Genomic DNA, 20,523 nt, shown 5'->3' on the forward strand with positions numbered 1-20,523 from the left:
TTTTTTTTTTTTTTAAGATTTTATTTATTTATTCGACAGAGAGAGAGACAGCCAGCGAGAGAGGGAACACAAGCAGGGGGAGTAGGAGAGGAAGAAGCAGGCTCATAGGGGAGGAGCCTGATGTGGGGCTCGATCCCATAACGCCGGGATCACGCCCTGAGCCGAAGGCAGACGCTTAACCACTGTGCCACCCAGGCGCCCCTCAAATCTGATTTTCTAAGCAATAATTAACTTTGATTCAATAAAAATTTTTAAAAAACAAAATAAGACTGCATAAAATATCATAAATTTTTTTTAATTAGTTGGAGTGTTTCACCAAACTCCCATAATATTGGAATACCGTTTTTCAAAAAGAGAAAAACGATAACTACCTGATGTAACTGAAGATTTATATCACAAAAAGGGCAATGTGAGTCATATCATCTTAAGTAAACATTTCTGTTTATATTTCCCTAAAATAGCTTCAGCGATGTAACATGTCCATTCTACACATTTAATTGGCTCCTGTCAGGCCTCATACAGAGCATGACAACATGTATGACATACAGAAATTCATATTACCCAAAAACAGTTTTTAATTTCCCATGAGGATGGGTGGGTTGCTTCTTATGTGGACGATATCCCAACTTTTATAGACAACTCGATCAGCTAGAAGGATGACCATTTGGTAAATCCATTTCCTAGTCCTTGAATTTTTGTAGGTTGACTTTCTGTATATCTCTTTCCTCTACATACTCTTTTATTTTCTTCAACCCTATTTCAACATTTTAATATTTTACAAACACACATTTCATTATCGTAGTTTAATAATTAAAACCAGAACTGGTGTCGTGCCCAATTAATGTGCCCTGGTAGCATGCCCATTAGTTTTTCCATTAGTGAATTCAACAATACTAATGGGATTACTAGCATGGGATGCTAATTGGGCGTGACATAAGAAACTGGCTTACTTCTTAGCATACCCTTGCTAATGATGAAATTAATGAGCATTTTATTAAATGCTGTCTCATCAAAGTGTACTTAGTTAGCGTTAAAATTGTTACAAACGATGCTGCATTCTAAAGATCAGGTGTCTGAGTAAGTGCTTCTTCATATTATGTTTGGCAACAATTTGAAGCATTAATAGTTCTCTACATCGGAAATCACATTTATTGGAGACAAATTCAAGTACATAACATAAAGCCTCAGGATGCCAAATTTGCTTTATACTTGGAAGATCTTAGCATATTATTCTTTGATGATCATTTGAAAATTATGTTCCCCCACCAATGTTAAAAGAATAATTCTGTGATCGATTCTAGTGTCATAGAACGCATTTGTTCTTTCCATTTGGAAAATACCAGACACGTTAAATAAATGCCACTTAGAATTGTTTGAAAGCTTTCACTTCCACAGCTCCCTTCCAAGTGAAATCAGAATGTTATGTGAGTTTCTTCTTAATGTCACTGAACATAAAACATTTAAATGGTGACCACAAGTCATTATTGGTCAACAAAATATCATCTGACCAAGTATATCCAAATTGGAATTAATCAAATAAAGAATGGGAGATGATAGCTAATTGTTAGAGACTTACCAAAAAAAAACAGCAATTAAGAATTGGAGGAACTTTTCTTTACCGTGACTCTTAACAATAATTCCAAGTGTTCAGTTCATATACCCAATTTTAAATATAGTGAAGAATCTTTCCCCCTTCCCCAAATACTTGTTCACAGAATGCATTTGATCATTGAAAGGGAAACCAAATAAGTTTTTATACCTAGAGCCTCTATGTAAGATTACATTGTTATGTAAGGCATTCATTACTTAAGTTTAACATATTTTTTAAAATGTACAAAAAATAACTTCAAGTTATTTTGAAGTAATGTGCTAGACAGTAGTGACTTTAAATTCCTATTAAATGCTCTTTTCACAATTCAAATTTAACTATTTTGAATAGATTTGGGCCAGTAATTTAAAAATAATCATCAGTAAAAGTCAAAGTTTCTAACGAACTGAGAAATTAAAACAAATAAGAACTAAATTGTTAAATAATAATTAAAGAGCTGGAAATTTTATCCTAGAAAATGGGTAATTTTCTTTAATTATGAGTATATTTTACCAATAGTTATTGAGTCATTCAGTGAGTCAATCTGTCACGAGACATTTATTTATTGAGCATCTACTATATTCTAAGGACTTATCCTCGAGGATCTGTTTAAGGACAAAACAGGCAGACTTTGCCCTCACCGGATTGTACAGTCTGATAAGAAAGACATATGAAGCAAATAACTACTTGTCTGATGAGTACAATAAGGTGTTCATTAGATAATCTTATCGCATTCAAAGATAGAGGAAAGAAAACTGGCTTACAGTGGTACCTAAAGTATTCAAAATATAAATAATTTGAACATCAATGGGAAGCACATAAAATTTCTAACTTCCTTAAATGTGAGATACCACTAAGTTTCAACAAGTAGATGTATGCATATTCCTACCTACAAGGAGAAAAAACAATGGAAGAATACTCAAAATTTTCTCTATTCCTGTTTCAACAATTTCTAGTTTGAAAATATGTAGTAACTTCCTTAAAAAGTGAGCAGATATATCCAGTTCACCTGCATTGGAGTATAAATTCCTTAGTGGTGGGAAGGACAGTCTCCACTAGCTTGAGCTCGCTGTTTCATACAGAGATAGCATCATGTCCTAAGACCACTTAGTATAATATACCTGATTATGGGTTCTCAAGCACATCTGAAGGTCATCTTGCTCAACTAATACCTTATTTTCTTTTGAATTAATTCATTGTCACATTCCTAAAAATTCAGGTAACTTTTGCCTTGTGGAAAGATACTTCTATTCCAGATAAAAATTCATTTGCCAGGCATCATTAATTAAACCTTTCCCATTCCCCTTCTCCTCCAACTTTTGGCTGTAACAATTCAGTTCATACTTGGCTGGCACCTGCCAACTTTTTACACAGGTTAGGATTTGGGTATAGAGGGTGGGAGAGAGCGACTGGAAAAGCTAATGACAGTGATAAGTGCTCTAAGTAAGTATCTGAGAGAGAAGGAAAAGGGGCAGAAATGATTGGCAATGCCCCGTGAATGCTTCCCTGAGCTCCGTTATCATGTCTTACACTGGACTATCTGATCATTGAAAAGGAGATGAGAAAGATGAGTCAGAGGGTTTTCTGGCAGCCATTCTTAGGATCATAACGACAAGACTGTGGCTGAGCAGAGTTAACCCCTTTACCTCCCTACTCTGTAGAATTTTAAGATACCACATTCTTCACAAAGGGAAACAACACTGCCCAAAGAGACGGCAGTCATGCTTCAGATCTGAGGAGAGCATTTTTGGATTAATTCTGCAAAGGCTTGCCCCACATGTTTGGGGGGGTGTGTGTGAGCATGCATGTGTACGGTACTCAAAATTGGTGATGAACAACCAAGGCCAGTGTGCAGTTGCAAATGCAGCTCTGGGATGTGCAGAGTCATTGAGAATCACACAGACACTGGGATGGTCATTTACGATGGGCATGACCAGTTGTAAGTGTGAGTGAGTGAGAAGCCACCACAGGGCACTGCCCTGGGTCCTGTTCCTTCCCTGCCCTGTCCAACTCAAGCAGAGATGTATATTCTGTACTCCAGCTGTGGGACAGGGAGGCCCAGATGAGTAGATGGCGGGAGTGAATGGCGTTTTGTTCATTCCTCATTACTGTGCTCCCAGTGCGTAACTGCATCACACGACACCCAGAGGACAAAAGATGTTGAACGAAACAAACTAAATCCAGTGCCAGTTCCATCACTAAATTACTGCGTGACCCTATTTAGGCCACTGCATCTAAAGCAGGGGTGAAAACAATACTGCCTCAAGTGGCTTCCTCAAGAATGAAGCAAGATAATTAATGTGAACCCACTTTCTATACTTTAAAATTTCCATGAAAAAAATGGTTATACAATTAAGGTTTTCCTCCACCTGGCTTCTTCTCACTTACTCCCAGTTATTAACAAGTTGGGGAAGGAAAAGTAAAGGCAGATTTTTCTTTTTCATTGACATTCTTCTGTTTCACTGTACTGTTTCCTTTCTTTTCATGATTTTTGTTGATTTTGACCATTTAGCATTTAGTCTCTCTTTTCACCTTGTTAATTTGGGTGTTTTTAGAACATTTTCCATTCTATCAATAATTGATGTCTGTTTCACAACATTTAAAACAAAACATTTTTGCCTATTTATTTATGTAAATAAGACACCAATGTGATCTGTTCCCTACTTCCTTCTCCACTAGTTGATACCTTTAGAAACTTTTAAATCACTTATCTTTCCCTCTCCTTCAACTTTTAGTAATTTCAGCACCAAAAAATTATTAGATGTTGGTTTGTTTGTTTTGCCTTTGCCATGTGTCTCCTCTATTTCAAAGACTCTTTGGTTGCATAAAACACATTTCTAGTTACACTGCCATTAAATATTTAAGTTGAACTTAATATTGCAAGCTTTAATATTCACCACTATTTCTCCTCTTCATATTTCAGACTTAACTTTTTTTCCTTTTGGTTAGCTTACTGAAATATTTCCTTCCAATATGGTGCATGGGTGGTCTTTTATCTGAGGCCCTGGATATTCACAAGCATTATTCTTTCATGTTGACAAGCAGGATAGTATCAGAGTTAAAATCATGGTCTTTGGAGGTGGAATGCCTGGGTTTCAATCCTGACTTCATCACTAATTAGCTGGATGACTTTGGGGAAATTAATTTTAGTGGCTCTTTTTTTTTTTTTTTACTCGTAAAATGGGAATAATAAGAGTATCTACCTCATAGAGTTGTTATGGTATTTAAGTGTGTGTGTGTGTGTGTGTGTGTGTGTTTACATATATAGTAAACACTTAGAATCATGCCTCGCATATAGAGGTCCTACAGAAGTGTTAGTTTTTCTTAACCTTGACTAGAACTTCATGAGTCCTTTCAATAAATTTATTATCAATTCTTCCTTAAAAGGATATTCTGTCCTACTTTATATTTCATTATTTTTTTCTTATCCTTTTTATCCTTTTTATTCTACATGTGTTTTTTTTCTCCTTCTGAATTTCTTCTTAATAATGTTAGTGGTCTCCATCTTTTTTTATCTTTTTATATTTTTGCTACATATTTTGACCTGCTAATCTGAGGCTCAACAGTGTCTCTCTCCTAATTCATCTACTTAAAGTTTTCAAATGACAAATAATATTTTCAGTTCTGTCACTGAATCAACTTCGGTGTGCTGGTTGTTTTTTTTTTTTTCTCATTGCCATCTGCCTGGCCTTCTGAGACAGCTGCTTCTTCTCCCATCCTCTCTGGCTGCTGGATCTGCTTACGTGTGATGCTATTTCTTCTTTGCTTACTCACTGCCCACCTATTGGTACCCCTTAAGAAACTGCAATTCTACAGGACACCCCGAAGCCCATGTCTGAGTAAACTATCAGGTACCGGCCTTGCAGTTATCAGGCCCCTGTTGAAACACCAGGTATAAACCTTTCTTCCTTGGTCTTTCCAGTTGCCAACTCATGGCTTTTCTAGCTTCCTGAAACAGGAAGATCCCAGCTGGCCTCTTAAGGTCCCCTGCAAGGAGACTGACATGTTTGTTCAGATACACTTAGTCCAGCAAGCCCTGCCTCTCCTCTCCAAAGTGTGTGGGTGTCCAGGGTGTATTAAGTGGTGATTCTCACCCAGAACTCTTGGCCCATGACTTAGATACAGAGAAGAAAAGTCATGCCAGCTTTACAGTATAATGTAAAAGATTTACTTGGCAGGCATAACTTATGATTTAGATCAGCAGTTTTAAGTTGAAACCCTGAGGAAATGGAAAGTAAAACATCTTTTACAAAGTCTTACTCATTCCTCAATTATTCACTGGCCCAGTACAGTACCTATGTCAAATTCTTACCAATATTTGTTTAACTAAAGTGAAGACAACTATTCAATGATTTTCCCATTGCCCTTAGGAATAATTTAAAACTTCACATTTGCTTACAAAGCAGTGAATGACTTGGTCTCCACCCAGCTTTTCAGCCTCCCACTTTTCTCTTTGTTCTATCCCTCGGCCATATTACATTGATCTCAATGTATAGAATAAGTCTGTTCTTGTCTACCTTGGGCACTTAACGTTTGTTATTTGCTCTGCCTGGAAGTTTTATTCCTGGGGACTTCCTGATCTATCATTAGTATCTCCCCTCTCCTGCCCCAGCTCAAACACATATCTTCCTGTACAGACCTGTGCTCCTGTTCTCACTGACTTTTCCTCGTTGGTTGTTACACATCTCAGTTAAACATCACATTTTCAGAGAAGACTGACAACTCAGAAAAGAAAGACCCTTTATCTTCTGCTCCCAGAATGCACAGAATCTTGTACTTCTCTTTCATAACATTAATGAATATTTTACATTAATTTTACCCAGATTGTTTCACAGGGGCGTGGTTGCATTTAACTTTAAAACTATTGTAGTCTGTGATACCCAACATTATAGCACCTGATAAGCACTTAAATATTTGCTGATAAACAAAGGAGGGAGGGAAGGAAGGAAGGGAGAGAGGGAGGAAGGGAGAGAAAGAGTGAGAGGGAGAAAAAGATAGAAGGAGGGAGAGAGAATGTGAAAGAATTAAAGAGAGACATTATTTTGCTTTCAAGGAAAATAAAAATAGATCTATTCAAATGTATTTAAAAGTTTTCATCTTCATTATAAGATAGCATATGGCTGTTACGCATGCAGATTCTCAGTTAGACTACGGGGTTTGAAAGCGAGCTCTGCTATTTCAGCTGTGGGCGAGTCATCAGCACCTTTGTAGGTTTCATTGTCTTCACCGGTAAAGTGAGGGTAATAATAGTACTTACCTCCACATTTTTGGTGAGGATTCAATCTGAAATATAAGCACTTACCTCAGTACCTGGCACCTAGTACACTCTCAAAAATATCAAGTCTTATGATTACTCATTTACCTGAGGATCAAAAAGAAAACAAGGACGTCCATTCTTCAGCTGAAGTGCAAAATACTCTTCCTGATTGCCAGGCGATGCAGCAAAGACAATCAAACCTTCAGGCACCCTTGTTCGAAAGCTGGCCTTAATGCCTGGTGAGACAAGTGCAATCAGCAAATCAGTGCTGGGGTTTTGTTGATTCTTTCTGATAAACGTACATTTACTTTCATTATTATTTATGATGTAGTGAGTACAGTCAGGGAATTATACACAGCAGTGTACTGGGATGGTCCTAGCCTTTTGGTTTTAAATATATCCTGTTATGAATGCCAACCTGTTCTTGGAAACTCAAGCCTGCTCTCCCACTAATCAATATATAATGTACTTACAATTTATGCAAAACTCATCAACATGAAAAGACATGTTGTCAACCCAAAATTGGATACTCAGAGTATCAATGTGAAAATATTACCAGAGCCATAAAAATAAATGGGTTTTTGACATGAATGAAAGGAACACAGGGGGTCTTGTTTAAAATACTTAGGATTTTTAAAGAATCAAATCTAGTAATAGAAGCTAAAACCTAGAAAGACCTGCTGTGACGTGGCCCAGAGAGCTAATTTTCTGAAACAGGATCCTATAACCAAATGGTCTGCCGCTTTTAGAATTTCAGAGTCTCCCTCACCCTTCAGATCACTTACTTCCCTAGACACACAATGTTCTTGTCTTCACAGGAATTTCCCCAGCTCAGGAAGCAGGGGAAACTTGCAATGGTCTCCTAAGGTGTCTTCCCACTACCCCACCTGGTCTCAACACATGGTATCCAACTCACTTACAACACCCTTTTTTGTGTATAACCCATTTTGCTTAATGTATTGAAACTGGCAAAGAAGTTTAAGAGGTACAGTCTTTGTTCTCAAAGAATTCCCAGTTTATTTGGAAATAAAAAATGTACGTGTCTTAACAGACAAATTGTATGATAAGAATCAAATAAGAGGTCAAGAACTTACTTGAGAATCAAAAACAACATGTGATCACAATATTAAATAATGAGTGAATACTGATTTGAGTAGTCATATGGTCAACCAGAACTATGGAAGTTTGAAGGAGAGAGAGCTCCCTTCAGGCTGGTCCGGTAACCAAAGGTCCTACATAGGTGGGTTTTGAGTTCAACAGACTGAAACTACTGCAGAAACCATGCCTGACTCATCTTTCCACCCCCAGTAAATTACATGGTATCTAGGTGCGTTTATTAAATCCTTTGAGAGTCTGGAGGAGGAGAAGGCAGGGGAGAGGTGCATCAGAAGTAAGGGGGAAGTTTTAGCATAGGTGTGGAGGCATGAAAGCAGAAGCCATTTCATGAGTATCAGATTGTCATTTTTTAACTATGCATCAATGGAACATTAACATTTCTTAAGTACTGCGCTACACAGTAAAGAAGAAAAACTGACAAGCCAGTGCCTGACATTAAGCTCTAGTTGAGGAAAAAGACAAAACAAAAACCTATAATGAGGTGTGATAAATGATATGGAGTTATATATGAGATACAATTTGATTCAAAGGGATTGAGGAAGGTTTCACAGAGAATATGAAGCCGAAGCTTGTTTTCTGAGAGTAGAAAGGACTTTGGAGGAAACTGTACAAAGGGTTAGAGGTATGGAATTAAGGAATGTTGGGTGTGTGAACGGGAGATAAGAGATGAATCTGGAGAGACAGGTTAAACCACAGTTTGGCCTGTCATAGACTATCCAGCCTGAGAAGTTTGAATAGAAGACAAAGATGGAAGGCAGATTGTGTGATAAATATCTTTAGAGTGAAATTTTTTAATACCAGCAAAGGCAAGCCTGGAATATGGACTTCAGACTTTCCAAAGAGTCAACTCAAATTTTTCCTGGCCTTCTTAGCATCTGCATCTTCGGCTTCTAGATTTTATGCTTTGGGCCCATTTAAACATACTTATACTAACCATTTGGATATTGCATTGCCTCACATTATGATTCTCTCCCTCCTGGTTGCTAGAACATAATGTCCTTGTTGTTAAACTTGTACCTGGTCTATCCCAGCATCTCTCTGACTCCACGGAATAAGATTTTTCATCCCAACAAATCACTCTTTGGTATTCAAACTCATTTGAAACCCTGCTACTAGCTCATCTCTCCTACTAAATAAACAGACGGAAAGGTTGAGCTTCCTAATCAAAATTTATTCTATAGACTAAAGGAAGGCATTAAACCTTGGGTGGAAGAAGGGAGTAGGATGCTCAAAATCAGGATTATGGCAACCAACGTAATGGGGGCATGTATAAAAGATACAGGTAATTTAGCCACAGAGGAACCAGTTAGGATATCACTGTGCTTTGGGGTAATAAAACGATAAAATTTTTAATTAAGAACTGACAACTAAATAGATTGAAAGAATAGACTCCATATATTTCAGAAGAAACTCATGAAGACATGTTGATATGAGGTGATGATGTGGAACAAAATGGTGAATTCTTTTCATCAGTTCCTAAGGGAAAAAGCATCATTATTAACGGAAATGGAAAGGTCAGGTAAAAGAAGAAAATATGGGGTTGAGGATATAAGTTCAGTTTGGGGCACAATGTGTTTATAGTAATGATGCAAAAACTATCCATCATTGGGAAACAAGAAACTAAATCTTAGAAGAGAAGATGGGGTAAGAAAATAAATTGTCAATCACCTGTCAAAAATCCATGTCTCTCTGAAGAAGAATGTAGAGATAGAAAAAGGACCTTTAGGGGAAATGCCCTCCCACATTTAAGGGAAAAAAAAAAAGGTAAGGAACAATAACAAAATTAGAGCAACGATAATAATACTGTAAAATGGAAGCCTAGATAAGAGAGAACTTCAGGAAGGCAAAGTTAGTTAACCATGTAACACTTCCGGTAAGCCCAGAATAATTAGACCTGAAGAAAAGATTACAGAGCTGGTAATTAGTAATCATTAGGCATAATCTTTCTCAATGGAATGGAATGGTCCAGAGCCCAAATGACTGGATGATAAGGATTGAGAGAATGGATGACTAGGTAGTGGGTGTGGAGCACTCATTATGAAAATCTGATAAAGAAATGGGAGGCAAAGAAATTAATTATTGGGGTAGACCAATCAGGTAAAACAAGGAGACATCTGCCAGCAAAAGCATAGACTTGGCCAAAGAGTGGTCTACATTCTGATTAGAGAACAATTGTATTTCTACCAACTCTTCTCTTAAGCTTCTCTCCTTTGGGTCTAGAGTAGCTCTCTCCATCAGACATCTTACCTTTCTATTACCATTTTTTAAATTTTACATGTGGTATCAAATACTATAATTAAAACTATTGCTTTAAAATTAAACAGCTGAATGTTATTTCATAAAAATAGCTACAGTTCAGGACATGAAGATAATAGAACTCTCTATTAGTGTGCTGGAGGCATCTGTGTGGGAATAGAAGAACAAAAGCAAGGATTTGAATGAGGGAAGAAATTAATAAAATTAATAATTTTAACTAATACAATTACTTGTTCCTGACTGATGGGAAATTTGGTGAATGAAATGGAATTAGAGTAAGAATTACAGGAATATTGAGTTGAGTTATATGTGGGGATAAATCAACTAATATTATATGCCATTTACGGGATACGCAAGTGCATGTGTTTTTCAGACACATTTAATTTATAAATTTTACACTTACATAACAAAGAAATGCACTTTTAACCCAACTAAAACATAATACTCTACACAGAACAAGGAAAATTTCTTATGAAAAGGGAGGATTTAGTATAATAGGGGGCCATTTGATTTGATGTTGTATGGTCAACTTTCCCTTAGCTTTTTCAAATAATTCAGTCTTGTCATTCTTCTGCTTACATTACAAAGATGAATTTTTTTCATGTATTCTATGAAGAAATGAAAAATGCACACATCCATTGAGACTTCATGTTCTTGGTAATACTGCCATACACATAGATAAATCCTATCTTTTGAGCCCAATGCCTTTAATCATATAATCAATTTTTAAATGAACTAAATTCACAAATAAGTGTATTGGCATATAAATATAAGTCTTTTGATGAATATATAAAATATTTCAAAGAAAATATCATTGAATTTACCACGAGAGAGAATGGTAAAATACCTAATTGTTCAACAGTATCACATCCCCTTTTCCTATAAAAGATTATATATTTATATATCCCCATCCACTGATTTTAACTTCAGCCATGGGACTTGTGTTGGGCAAAAAGAATGGAAACAGATATGTGGTACACTGACAGGGTAGAAGTTTTAAATATAGCTGTGTGATTGAACTTGACCCTTCTTCCCCTATGCCTTATGAATGTGCTTTCATCCTGTCCCAAGAATAAGACATGTGGACCAAAGTCAAGCAGTACCAAAGTGTTTTTTTTTTTTACTTTAAAGGTTTGTATTAAGGAGCAACTCCGACTAAAATGAGTAGAGTGAAAAACATGTATTTCTCACTTGCCTAAAATTTAGATTTTTGATTTAAAAGAGAAAACAGGAAATATTCTAAAGTTCAATATTTTTGTTTCAGGTATCTGGAGGAATAATAGAGTGTTCTTCTATCTCAATATTTATTCATTCATTCAAGAAATATTCAGGGAACACATACTTTGTGCAGCCACTTTTCTAGGCTCTTGGGGTACACAGATGTTTGAAACACACATACAAGGGTTCCTGGGTGGCTCAGTCACTTAAGTGTCTGCCTTTGGCTCAGGTCATGATCTCAGGGTCCTGGGATCGAGCCCTATGCCCAGCTCCCTGCTTAGTGGGGAAATCTGCTTCTCCCTCCCCATCTGCTCTTCCTCCCCACTCATGCTCTTTCTCTCTCTCTCTTTCAAATAAATGAATTAAATCTTAAAAAAAAAAAGAAAATTTGGGGCAAATAGCTTTTCAAGAAATATGATATCCAAATGACTAATCAATGTGGAAAAGATGTGCAGGATCATTAGTCATCAGAGAAATGCCAAATAAAATGCAATACCACTAAGCATCCACTAGAATGGCTGAAATGAAATAGAATATAAAAAGGGTAGCCAAATATATAGAGCAACTGGAATCTCATAAACCACTCGAGGAGTGGAAATTGCCACGACCACTTTGAAGAAGTGTTTGGCACTACTTATAAGTTATCCATATGTCTTCCAAATATAGGCACACCTTCTGATCCAGCCATTCCACCCCAAGGTATATATTCCTCCCAAATTTCATAGGTTCAGAAAGATATACAAGTACATTTATACCAATACTTTTCATTATACCGTCAAACTGGAATAGCACAAATGCCCATCAACTGTGGAAAGGACAATGGGATGTGATATAACGATAAAAATGAAGAAACTATAACTACATGCAACTACTTGCATAAATCTCACCAACAGAATGTTGTGTAAAAGATGCTAGGCACAAAAGAATACATATTGTATAATCTCAATTACATCAAGTTTAAAACCTGGCGAATTAAATGAATGGTGTCAGAAGTCAGGATAGTGGTAACGCTGGTTGTGTTGTAGAAGAGGGCACAATGCAGAGCTCCCGGGGGCCCCGTATGTTTTATTTAATACTCTGGGTGCTGGTTACACAGGGCTGGTCAGTGAAATCCGTCAACCTGTGCGCTTATGATTTTTGCACTTTTCTGTATATATGTTAAACTTCAATACAAAAGTTTGCCAAAAAATAATAAATAATAGAGTTCCATAAATATTCAAACACTGTAGAACTATATAAACTAAAAGTGAAAGTTTTGGTTTCTATTTTTTATAGCAAAGGCAGTACTGTGACAAACATTTTCTCTTGTAGTTCTAAGCTCTAAGCTAACGTCCAGTTGATGAGAGTAAATATTTTAAAATTATTAAAATTTTTATAAATATTGCTACATCTATTACCTCTCAAAAGTAATAATTAACCCACATGCTTTTAAACAGTGTGAATGACCATGTTCCCAGACTCTGGCCAACGATGGGCATTTCAAAATCTGAGACACAAAGAAAGAGAACTAAGTGTTGTTTTAGTTCATTTTTTATTCGTGATGTTGAGATTTTTCATATATATTTTCATAATGATATATACATCAGCCATAAAAAATAGCCATATATTTTCCTGGGAGCTATACACACAAATGTCTTTTGCCTAATTTCAAAGATTTCATTTATTTGTTTCCACTTGCTTTATTTGAGTTCTTCATATATTGTGGATCATCCTATGTTATGAATCATCATTCTCTGTCTCCTGGATTGTTGTGATTGTTTCCCTTAACTGATCTTCCTTCTCCTCTCATTGCTCTGTGACCACCCCTTCCAACCAACAGACACACACACACACACACACACACACACACACACACACACACTATGGTCTATTCTAAAATAATAGAGTGATCCCACCAAAAGACAATTCTGGGGGTGCCTGGGTTTCTTAGTGGGTTGAGCATCCGACTCTTGATTTCAGATCAGGTCATGATCGCAGGGTCATGGGATCCAGCCCCTCCTACCGGCTCCGTGCTGAGTGTTGAGTCTGCTTGTCCTTCTCTCTCTGCTCCTCCCCCACTCATGCTCTATTTCCTCTCTCTCTAAAATAAATAAATTTTAAAATCTTTAATAAGAAGACAATTCTGGGAGCGTCCCTCTTTTTGGTACTCACCAAAATCTTCCTGTCTTACTCCAAGTAAAAGTGAAAGTCACCACAATAGTCTACTACATCCTAAATAATCCAGTTTCCACTATGTCTTTCATTTCCTATATTCTTCCTTTCCCTTTTCCACCCTGGCTACCTCAGTAATTGTTCATCCTTCTGCCTGGAAGTATCTTTCCCAGGTATCTCTGTATGGTTTGCTACCTCATCTTCTACAGGTCTTTTTCTCAAATCCCAACTTCACTGATTGGCTGGTTAGGACTTGTCTATTAACAATTCAAACCACCCCTCTCCTTTACCTGTTTCCAAGCACTCATCAACTCCAGTATTCTCTTTAATTAATTAATTATTTTTTTAGAGAGAGAGAGCATGAGCACAAGTGAGGGGGTAGGGGAAGAGGGGCAGAGGGAGGAGAGAGAGAATCTTAAGCAGACTCTGCACTGAGTACAGAGTCCAACCCAGGGCTCAATCACCAGCTCCTGAGATCATGACCTGAGCTGAAACCAAGACTCAGATGCTTGACCAACTGAGCCAACCAGATACCCCTGTTAAAGTACTATGTTTTGAATGTTCCTTTACATGTTATTTTACATATTAATTGTTTGTTACTAATATATTTGATTAATTTCATTTATATTGACTTTCTATGCTGGAACCTTTCTGAATTTGTCTTATTCTAGCACTTGTTTAGAGATTAAACATACATACATAACCATGTTAAATACAAATAAAGACACTTTTCCTTTCCTTTCCAGTATTTATGCCTTTTATTATATTTTATTGCTTTATTGCAGTGGCTGGGACCACCAGTAAAATTTGAATGCTGACTTGATTCCTATCTGAAAAGCAAAGCAGGCAATATTTCACTATTATAGGATATTTGTAGCAGTCATTCATCTGAGAAAGTTTCCCTCTATTTCTAGTTTGCAGAAAGTTTTCATTATAAGTAGGTGTTAAGATTTGTCAGGTGCTTTCCACATCTGTTGATATGATACTTTGTTCTAATTCCTCTATTAATGTAGTAAACAATATTGATTGATTTTTGAAAGTAGTTCAAATTCACACCCCCCCCCATGCTGGCCTCTACCTCCCAATAATCTTGCAAGCCAACTTTGGGCTTTGTTATCTGTTTCTATTTCACTGATATCTGATAATATCTTAATTATTTCTTGTTTCTTATTATGTGGGTTTACTTTTCTGTTGGAGTTTTTAATAAGAAACTTGGAAATGCTTGGATCTTTTTCTTCTAAGATAATTACTTAATCTATACATTTCTCTCTGAACACAACTTTAGCTGCATTCCAAAAGCTGATATGCTGTACTTTTGTCTTTTAACTTTAAAATTTTCAATTTTTAAAGTTTCCCTTGTGATTTTTTTTTGATTTGTGGATTATTTAGAAATGAGTTAATTTTAAATAGCTAAACTTTCAAAAATGGTTACTCTAGAGACAATCATATGCATTCTTAACTTATAATATTCTACCACAAATTAATATTATATCACTTCACATACAAGATCTCTATAGCAGTATACTTCTATATAACATCTTTCACTCTTTGGTGCTAGTTTTGTCATGAATTTTACTTTTACATATGTGTGAAATGCAAAATATATTTATATTTTTGCTTCTGCCAGTCAAATATCATTTAAAGAAATCAAGAAAATATTTTTCTATTCATTTTAAAAATTTTCCTTTTCCTTTATTCCTTCATTAGGTTTGACTTTCTATCTGGTATTATTTTCCTTTAGCCTGAAAAAAATTATTTAGCATTTGTTGTACTTTGGAACTACTCATGAGGTATTAACTCAGTCATTATTTATCTTAAAATGTTTCCCAACTTGGTATTTGTATAATATTTTCACTGAATACAGAATACAGGTTGGCTTTTGTTGCTGTTTTCAAAAACATTCTATTACCTCTAGCCTGTATTATTTCTTTTTTTTTTAAAGATTTTATTTATTTATTCGACAGAGATAGAGACAGCCAGAGAGAGAGGGAACACAAGCAGAGGGAGTGGTAGAGGAGGAAGCAGGCTCATAGGGGAGGAGCCTGATGTGGGGCTCAATCCCATAACGCCGGGATCACACCCTGAGCCGAAGGCAGACGCTTAACCGCTGTGCCACCCAGGCGCCCCTCAAGTGTAATTTTAATTTTATTCCTTTTTAGAGTACCATTTCTCTTCCAAAATACTCTATTTCTTTCATCTATATGCAGCTTTACCTTTAAATTCTTTAAAATACTTATAATACTTTCTATAAATTTTTTGCTCATCTGAAAATATGCTTCTGTTGACTGTGTTGAACTGAAATTGGGCTTTAATTACATTGAGTTCACCTGTGATTAGCCCCTCTCAAAATGACTAGTGATGTCACTGTTTTGATTTTATCTATATTTAAGCTGGCAGGAGATTAGGTTGAAATTATAGATATTTTTGGCTCATGTTTGGATTACATTCCTTCATAACTCCAGAATCCAATAACTGCAAGAATTCATGAGAGTCCATTTCTAGACCCTCTTCAATAGGCACTTTTTTTGGAAAATATGAGTTAGACGATAGTAGGATTTGGGGGCTGACCTATTTGGTTTTGCATTTGGACCTCTTCTAGATCTCATTTCATCTCATGAAGACACAGTATTGTCTAACACACAGCTGATCTCTCCATGATCCTGAAAATTCTCCCTATATAAATTAGGCTTGTTTCCCTGAGGCCAAGTACCCTCAGATATGGAAACTTCCACAGTTCTCTGATCAACTAATGAAGAATTCATTTCTTCCCAAAATTCAGTTTATCCAGGGTTTTCTGCATAACCTGCTCTTTGATAGCCTCATAGAAAATTGTGATATTTATTTAGCCTAGGTTTTTCTTGTTACCATGGGAGTGAAAGTCTTTCTTACTCACCTATATCCAAATTGGAAGCACAAGTTCCCATTAATTTTACAAGGGATTTTGTGAGAATAGAAAAGCAACTATATATATAATTTCTCTTCTATCCAGTTAACTTGTAGACTATTCTATTAATTACATATTTTATAGGATTTTATAGGAGATCATACATATTATTAAAAAATAGTGATTATTTGATCAAGTTAAGCTGAAAGAAGTATCAAACCAAAGTGCTGAGATGAGGATGGACATTCAAGTCTGGTGTTATCACAACTCTCCCTCAGATGCATAACATACCATATCCATTGTTCCTAAAGCTAAGGATGTGACACTCAACACATTTCCCAAATCTTGCTAGGAGCCATATGAGGTAAAATAGGTATGGCTTAAGCTAGAATTACTTATCTCTATTATAATCCACATTGTTCAACTCACATTCAATAAAAACAATTCTAATAGAAGAAACAGAAAGATATGACTCTTAGTTTTAAAAAAAAATCTACCGAAGATAAAAGATGCTTTATTAGACTAGTATATTAAATTGGCCAAAGCTTTATAAACAACTACTGAAAAACTACACAAATTAAAATATGCTAATGCAATAGTCAAGGTATATTTGTCAGGAAATTAGTTGGGGTATAGAGAATGAAGTCTTGATGCATAAATTTCTAAAATTAAAATAAAACTCCTCATATAAAATTGGGTATTTTATTACATATTTTCTTATCTTTGTTCTCATAAAGAAAGCAGAAATCTCTTAGTTTCATTATCAAATATCCCCTATGCTTCATTTCCACTCAAGCCAGTGGCTTGGAGATGGATTTCTAGCAGCCTATTTGGTACGTCAGGGAATGTAAAACTTCACTTTCATATATAAGCAACTCTTGCTATATAGCTTTATTTGAATTATGCAAATAAATTCTAAATTGGAAAAGGTTTTTCTTTTTACTTGGCTGCCATTAGGTGGTGCTAAAAATGTCTCCATTAATAAAATATTTATGGTAACCAGCCCTACAAATACATGAATAACAAAATCTTTACCGACTATACTTGACAAAATAACAATTGAAAACTAATCTGAAAATACTATAAATGCTTTGGATTTAGGCTTCAAATAGCTAACTCTTTATTAGAATGTCAAATTTTTATCTTATTTTTTAAACATATAATTTCTTATTTTTTTTTTAATTAAATTGTTCGTCAGCCATGACCATGAAAAAACTTGGGAAACATTAGATCAACATTCTAAAAATTACATTGGCAGTATAGATTAGGATTAAAAAGTAGGAGAATGTTAAAAAAAAAAAGAATAGAGTTTTACTGTATAGGAAATTTTAGGAAACTGTAGTTAATTTTAATCTTTATAAAACAAAAAAGGCTCTCTTTCATCTTTTAAAATAATCATTTATTACCTCCTAAGAACAATTAAAAACTGTGACTGTCTGAATGTCACTGTTATAAGCACTAATCACACATCATAATCTCCAAATGATAAAGATACAAGGAAGCAATATCACCAGAGAGTTTTTAAAATATACATACACCGGCGCCATCATTTCCTGCACAGAACAGGCCTCAGGTCTTCATCTTAAATGGAGGTATTGGATTAGATCATCTCTAAAATCTTGCAGTTAGTGTGTGAATTTATAAATTCATCAACCAGAATTTTCATCTAACTGCCTTTTCATTTCTGACTTTATTGCAAGAGACTTCTCAAGTTGCTTAATTTCCTTTCCATATCTTATCTAACGTCTTGCAACCATTGTCAGGCAAAATATTTCCAGTATAATGAGGAGATATGGCCAGTCATATCTGGGAGACACCATCTGGCATTAGATTAAAATTGGGATCTTATTCTAATTTTAATTTGTATTTTTAGGATGACTACTGAAGTTGAATTTCTTTCATCACAGTTCTTCATTTGGGTATTTCCAAAATTTTTTGCCAGTTTTTCTTTGGAAGTTGGGTTGTTTGTCTTTATTACTATTTTGCAAGTGCTCTTCTCTTATTAAAGGTATCATTTCACTGTTACAGTACAGCCATTTATTTTTTTTTAAAACAGATTATCTTCTAAATGTTATTTTTAATATAAAAATGGTGCCATCATTTATGTTTTAAATAATTTTTTTCAATAACGGTATCTCCTTCTCTTTGCTTTTATAATTAGGTCTCTGAACTCAAAAATTGTTGCTTATTTATATTTTTTCTGTTCATTTCCCATTTTTTTATGTTTAACATTATATTGTATTTACAATTTATTTTGACATATAGTGTGAGATTGGGATATATCCCAGGCTTTTCCTTAGACATTTAAAAACTAACTAGATAGTACATTCCATGAGGCAGGAACTTTGTGTTATTTACTTCTGCATTTTCCCCACCTTAAAGAACAGTTGACACATAATAGATGCTCAAATATATTTGCTAAATGACTGTTTACTGATTGAAATCCATCTGTAGCATATTAATGTCTAGTCTCTTGAGTTAGTCTCCATACTTTCTATTTTGTTCCATTGATATATTTTTGTAGCAATAGAACAGCATATTATTTCATAATATTTCTAATATCTGACAATTTATTCCTCCTCTCAATATCCTTATTTTCTATTACTAACTACCCTTCCATTCATTCATTTTTTAAATAAACACTAAAATATTTATGTTTCTGTTTTCTCCTTTTCATAAATTGATCCTGTACATATCTTTTTAAGTTTATACAAAATTGTGTATATCTTATTGCCGATATAAATAAGATCACCTTTAGATTTGTAATTGCTGATTCATAAAAAAATTTTGTGCATTTATTTTTAATTAACTATCTTATCATAACATTACAATCACTTATAATAGGTTCAGGTGTCCTCTCCCTTTTTTAGGTATACATCTACGTTTTCTGGGGGAAAAAACCCAATTAAACAATAATTTTGTCTACTCCTTTCTAATAATCATACTTCTTATTTCTGTCTCAACACATGGACTATAATTTCTAGAATAATATTAAATAGCAGCACAGATGATAATCATCATTTATTGTTGATGAATTGATATAATTTTTTGCCCATTAAGTAGTATGGTGACTCTTGGTTTGTTCAATCATCTATTGTTCTATAAAGTAGAAATAACTATGCTTCTTGTAGTTTTTTTTGCATGCTTTCATACTTTCTCTCAACATACATTTCTTGAGTTGGCATTCTGTGGAAGGCAGGCAGAGCTAAACATGACTATAATGCATCGCAAAAAGGAAGAAAGAATAGTCAAAGAATGTTTTCCAGAAGAAATGTTTCAGGAGACTAGTAAACTATGGAGAAATGGAATTCCCATAGAGGGAACCACCAACACAAACACTCTTATTATCAAAATCAATCAACAAGTCAAAGTTCATAAAAGGTAACAAATATCACCAAAGAACAACTCAAATGGTTTCACCTTCTGAATAGCTTTAATCTTAATTTCAAATACAGAACTATAGTCCTATATTGCATAAAGTTTTAGGTAAAAATTGATATGGTTAGATAGATTTATTTACATAGATCTGTATATATCTATCCACCCCCCCACCTCCAGATTATACCCCCACATTGCCCTCATACCAAAATATTTATATAATCATAAACACAAAATCAGAATTTCACAAGGACAAAGAGGAGAAGGGTGCTAATCTTAATCAAATGCTTCCACCAGCATCCAATAATTATAAATTGTCATCTCTCTTTTTTATATATACTATATATGTTCGATTCCAATCACCTTAACAGCTATAATCTTTCATCTATTACATAAACTCTCTTCACTTTTGAGCACATTTTAGAAAACTGCTGTGTACTGAAGTCATGATAGTCTAAAATATAAACTGAATATTGTTAAATGACAATTGAATTGTGAATTATAATCTACTCAAAATAATTATTTTATAGAGAAGATAGAAAATTCAGCATGTATTTTGGTTTCCTAAAATAAATAATATTTTTCACCTTGTTATCTTGAAAGATGGATAGTATTTTAACAAGTGACTCTAGCAAATGAAGTGTTTAAGCTTAAGTTAAAAAATATTAGTTATGA

At 34.9% G+C, this 20,523-nt stretch overlaps 1 protein-coding gene across 1 annotated transcript in view; it reads right to left on the bottom strand.

Annotated features, from left to right (window-relative positions):
- USH2A (usherin) overlaps window positions 1-20,523 on the bottom strand; it is a 729,748-nt gene that overhangs the window by 449,876 nt on the left and 259,349 nt on the right. Inside the window, exon 21 of the mRNA XM_034667668.1 lies at window positions 6,951-7,081. Coding sequence (XP_034523559.1) covers window positions 6,951-7,081 — 131 coding nt within the window. The remainder of the gene's footprint in view (window positions 1-6,950; window positions 7,082-20,523) is intronic.

The sequence above is a fragment of the Ailuropoda melanoleuca genome, chromosome 8, assembly GCF_002007445.2.
Source record: "Ailuropoda melanoleuca isolate Jingjing chromosome 8, ASM200744v2, whole genome shotgun sequence".
Classification (NCBI taxonomy): domain Eukaryota; kingdom Metazoa; phylum Chordata; class Mammalia; order Carnivora; family Ursidae; genus Ailuropoda; species Ailuropoda melanoleuca.